The 4,498-nt window shown below is 42.9% G+C and overlaps 1 protein-coding gene across 3 annotated transcripts in view; it reads left to right on the top strand.

Annotated features, from left to right (window-relative positions):
- WDR78 (WD repeat domain 78) overlaps positions 1-4,498 on the top strand; it is a 17,867-nt gene that overhangs the window by 11,374 nt on the left and 1,995 nt on the right. For all 3 annotated transcript variants that reach the window (XM_021404955.1, XM_021404956.1, XM_021404954.1), the window contains exons 11-16: positions 272-423; positions 837-994; positions 1,183-1,304; positions 1,946-2,044; positions 2,693-2,919; positions 3,480-3,633. In XM_021404955.1, coding sequence (XP_021260630.1) covers positions 272-423; positions 837-994; positions 1,183-1,304; positions 1,946-2,044; positions 2,693-2,919; positions 3,480-3,633 — 912 coding nt within the window. The remainder of the gene's footprint in view (positions 1-271; positions 424-836; positions 995-1,182; positions 1,305-1,945; positions 2,045-2,692; positions 2,920-3,479; positions 3,634-4,498) is intronic.

The raw sequence follows: 4,498 nt of genomic DNA, 5'->3' as shown, positions 1-4,498 counted from the left end.
ATCGGTCTGGAATAAGCTCACCTAACTTACTTTACAGTGTCATATTGCTGCATAGTCTTCATGTTTTGCCCCTAGCTTTATCAGTTGCAGCAAGAAATAATACACTGAATCACTCAGAACGTAGCCTCCAATTTCTGAATAGGGGCAGTCACTACGGCCACCAGCACTTGAGTTTTCCAGCACTGCTTAGCAATTCAGTATCCCACATCGAGAAGACCGATGTAAATTAAGAAACTAACTAACGATGTTATTGTGTTTCTCTCCTGGTCAGTGGCCAGAGCGTATTTTCCAGTGCAAGCATGGCGTTACTGCACTGGATTTTTCTATGGCAACCCCAAACCTCTTAGCAGTTGGGATGTACAACGGCACCATTGCGATCTATGATGTACAGAGTCCTGACTCCACCATACTCTTCCACAGTGGGTAAGGTTACAATATGCTGTCATCTCCCACCTCAGACATGTTTTAGCTTCTCAATGGTGAATATGCATGATCTGTTATTTGCTGTGTGACTAATGGCACTCTCTAAAGGCTCACGAATGCACACGGATGTTGCATAATTTTTATCTCCAACTTTTGTCATTATTTTCTAGTTCTGGCTGGAAATTCCTTTGTAAACACTCAGAACTGAATACAAAACATGTTTGATAAAATAAATATGTCCTAGTGTAAACAGAACGTTAGGAGATACATATATTTTTGTATTTTTAAGAAAAGTTGAATAGCATTTGTTGTAATACTTACCATTCAATACAAAACAGGAAATGAATTATTTTTCAGAAGTATTGTCCCGACTTTGTTGATATGAGGTTTATCTTGTGCATTTTTTATCCCAGCGAATGTTCAGCTAAACATACAGGTCCTGTATGGCAACTGAAGTGGGTGGAGTGGGACAGAGGCACAACAGAGGCTGACAAGTGGGAGAAATTAATCTCTATCTCAGCAGATGGCCGAATAACCCAGTGGTTTATGCAGGAAGGACTAAGCTGCGTTGGTAAGCATTTTCCCTGCACAGAGCTAATACCTGAAATTACAATCACTTCATTTTATTTCATGAGATGCTCTTTATACACTGTCACCATATGCAAAACATTTAAGAGCTGTTGAGCATTGCATTGAAGCATATGATGGTGCTATGAATAACTCATACCCCTTTGACAAAACCTCTCGCTAACTGCACAGATCTGATAAAAATAAAGCGAACAAGAAGCAAGAAGAAAAACTCACCAGGTGAGAAAGAAAGGAAAAGCGATGATCTGCTATCCCAGAGGGCAGCTGGGATGTGCTTCGACTTCCATCCAAAGGTAGGCTCACAAAGTCCATCCTTGCTGAAGTGTTATCCAGAGAAACTATGCAGGAGAGGTCAGAGCCTCACCTGGAGCTACCTTAACTAGTCTGGGATTTGCCACTGGTATTTAAAGGCAACTTAGTTTTGAAACAAATCACTTCTTAACAAGTAACAGTTTGATCCACAAGGGATGATGCGGAAAGGAAGTAATTCATCCCTGGATGTGAACTCTATATTGTTTCAGTTACATCACTCACACTAGCTTTTGGCCAGATCCTGAGGTAGCTTCCCTCTGTGTTGGTCCAACCAGGTAGAACTTGGCTATTGAACACCTCCTGAGTCCAGGAGAGAGCATTTGAAGAATTCCTGCATTTATCCACGTGGGTCACAGAAAATACAAGATTTTCATGAATCACCAATCGCAGCCTCTGCTCTGCACAGATGGAGAATACACACAATAAATCTGGTTCTGGCACCACTGTATCCACTAGATACCCATCTCCACAACACACACGCAGGCAGCCCAAACCACAATGTCCTGGCACCTCTACCTTAGCTCTCCAGAGCATCACCAATGTCCAAACTCACCCAGTTCTTTACATATTTTTGTAGAAGTGACAGGTTAATCCAGCTGAGGTTATTTTACCTTTATTTCAGGACACTGATCTTTATCTTGCTGGAACAGAAGAAGGTCTTATTCACAAGTGTTCTCACTCACGCAATAAGCAGTTTCTAAAGACGTACAGAGGACATAAGGTGAGAGATACACAGGAAAAGTAAGGACAGCAGAAACAGCATTCAATTAACTTCACCAGCTTAATGGTTTCTTTTATTTCCTAAACAAAACACTTGCAACAAAAGAAACCTAAACTTCTTTTCTTACATTAGGAATGAGTTCCCACAGCAAAAAGCATCATCTACTTACAGGATTAGTTTCTACATTAAAAAAAAAAATGCTTCTAAAGTAATTTATTAAAGCTTCTAGTATAAACTGTTTTAAAGCTTTAGTTCTGGCAAAGAGAACAACCAGTAATCTGATTGTCCTGGAAACCACAGTTAAATAGCTTTATCTCTGGGGGAAAAAAAAAAAAATAGCAGAACTTCAATAGCACAGCACCTCCTTTTGCAAATCTGTGCTCCATCCAAGAAGGTGTCCTTTCAGCATCAGCTCAGGAAGGGACAGTCTGCTGAATGCTTTGTTCCTCTCCTGTTTTACCATAGTGGCTGCATCCTAATTTCTTATGGGTACCTATAAAATAAAGCTGGTTTTGCTGCTAAGGTCAGAAGACAGTTAGGGATTTCCATGAAAGACTGGTGAGAAGAGAGCACTATTAAAATCCCTCCCGTGAGGCTGTAGCTCTAGAGTAACACCAAGTTCTGTTTCGTTTCTTCCCAAACACCAAGGGCTCTGTGTATAAAGTTGCTTGGAATCCATTCACCACTGACATGTTCCTGAGCTGCTCTGTGGACTGGAGCATTATTTTATGGCACCAGAACTCGCAGACACCCATTTTAACTTTCAGCACCACCACTACCGTTGTTCATGACATTACGTGGTCTCCAAGGTCAGCCTTCATATTTGCAGCAGCTAGTGAAAGCAAAGTAGAAATTTGGGACCTCAGCATTAGCATGTAAGTAATTAATTTTCCTCAAAGAATACTCTGAAATTATAGATTTAAAAGCACAGAGGCTAAACATTATTGCTTAATCAATATTGTCATCAAATCATACTACTCCATGTCATTTGCTTGCTTAGCTATTGATACAAGTATTACGTTTTCCAATACTCATTACTCTTTGTTAACCCATGGCCTGGTACTAGTGCCAGACTGGATTGTTTATTAATAATGACTGCATAAAGAGAACAGTGGAGCAGGAAGCCCACTGCCCCATGGCAGCAAAAAGCAATTTAGTCATATTATAAAAACAGTGAAGCACACCCCTGATATCAGGCAACAGGACAGATTTTAGGCAACCAGAATATCTGGTTAGTTACAGCTGGGATTTTTGTTCTGATAGAAAAACAGTGCACTGCCTCGTTTCTTGCTTTTGGAGTTAATCTAGAGAATAAAATGCAAAATATGCAACATTTTCAAGCCTGTATTACCCCCAGACTTCATGCAATAGTACTCTCCAGGCAAATGCAATTTTACCTGTATCATCACTCATACTCGCTGTTCCTGACTTGCAGCCTGGACCCTGTGATCACTCACATTGCTAACCCAGAAGCAAAATTCACATCTGTACTCTTTGCTAAGAACACTGACTGCCTTCTGGTGGGAGACAGCAGAGGAGAAGTCTGTGTGTTTTTGCTGCAGAATCTGCCTGCTTCCAGCAGCACTGAGGTAAGACTCCCTGTGAAGAGGCGGTGGTCCTCAAAGCCTGCACATCTGGTACTTCTCCAGACAGGGGCTGCTGTTACAGAACTTAGTTGAAAATCTAGCCAGTAGGTGTCAGATACAAGTAGGTGACCAGATTGAAAACTGAGGTGATTCCTGCTCTTCTGCATGCCGTACTGATAAAAACTTCACGAACCAGAAGGAACAAGTAAGTCAACTTCAAACTTCACGTTTCTGCTGACTGCACATTGGGAGGGTCCCCACATCTGCAGCTGGGAGGGCACAGCCCCACATAAACACAAGGGCAAGGAACCAGCAGGATGCCAATCCCTGCTGGCAAGGTAGGAGCAACATGCCCTCTCCTGGCCACCAACACGATAGCCTCAGCTCAGCGGTGTCAGCAAACCCACCAACATTTTTGCCCTGTATTACTCTCCCTGCTTCAGAAGCCACTACTGATCCTCTTGAGTTGCCATCTGGGACAGGAGAGGAAAAAGTAAAAGGTATCTCTCCATGTTTCACTGCGTTTCAACTAGGTCCTTTTCCTGCCCTACCACTGCAAAACATTGTGTCAGTGCTGACGCTGACGGAAATCAGCTGTAAACTCCCTGCGTCTGCTTTTGCTCCCACCAATCGATGGCAAACATAAATCAGTGCTAATTTACACCAAAGCTCCACTGGGCCTTCCTTGCATGGTCCATTGCACAGAATTGTGATGCCATCCTGGGTGCTGGAAAAGCAGGCCAATCCTCCCTGCAGGATCTATCAGTGTGTGAGCTGGAGCCCCAGACAAGGTGCTGGAGCCCCAGACAAGGTGCTGGAGCCCCAGACAAGGTGCTGGAGCCCCAGACAAGGTGCTGGAGCCCCAGAC

This window comes from Numida meleagris, chromosome 7, assembly GCF_002078875.1.
Source record: "Numida meleagris isolate 19003 breed g44 Domestic line chromosome 7, NumMel1.0, whole genome shotgun sequence".
Taxonomy (NCBI): Eukaryota; Metazoa; Chordata; class Aves; order Galliformes; family Numididae; genus Numida; species Numida meleagris.
The sequence above is the reverse complement of the archived record's forward strand: the minus strand, read 5'-3'. Positions and strand labels throughout refer to the sequence as shown.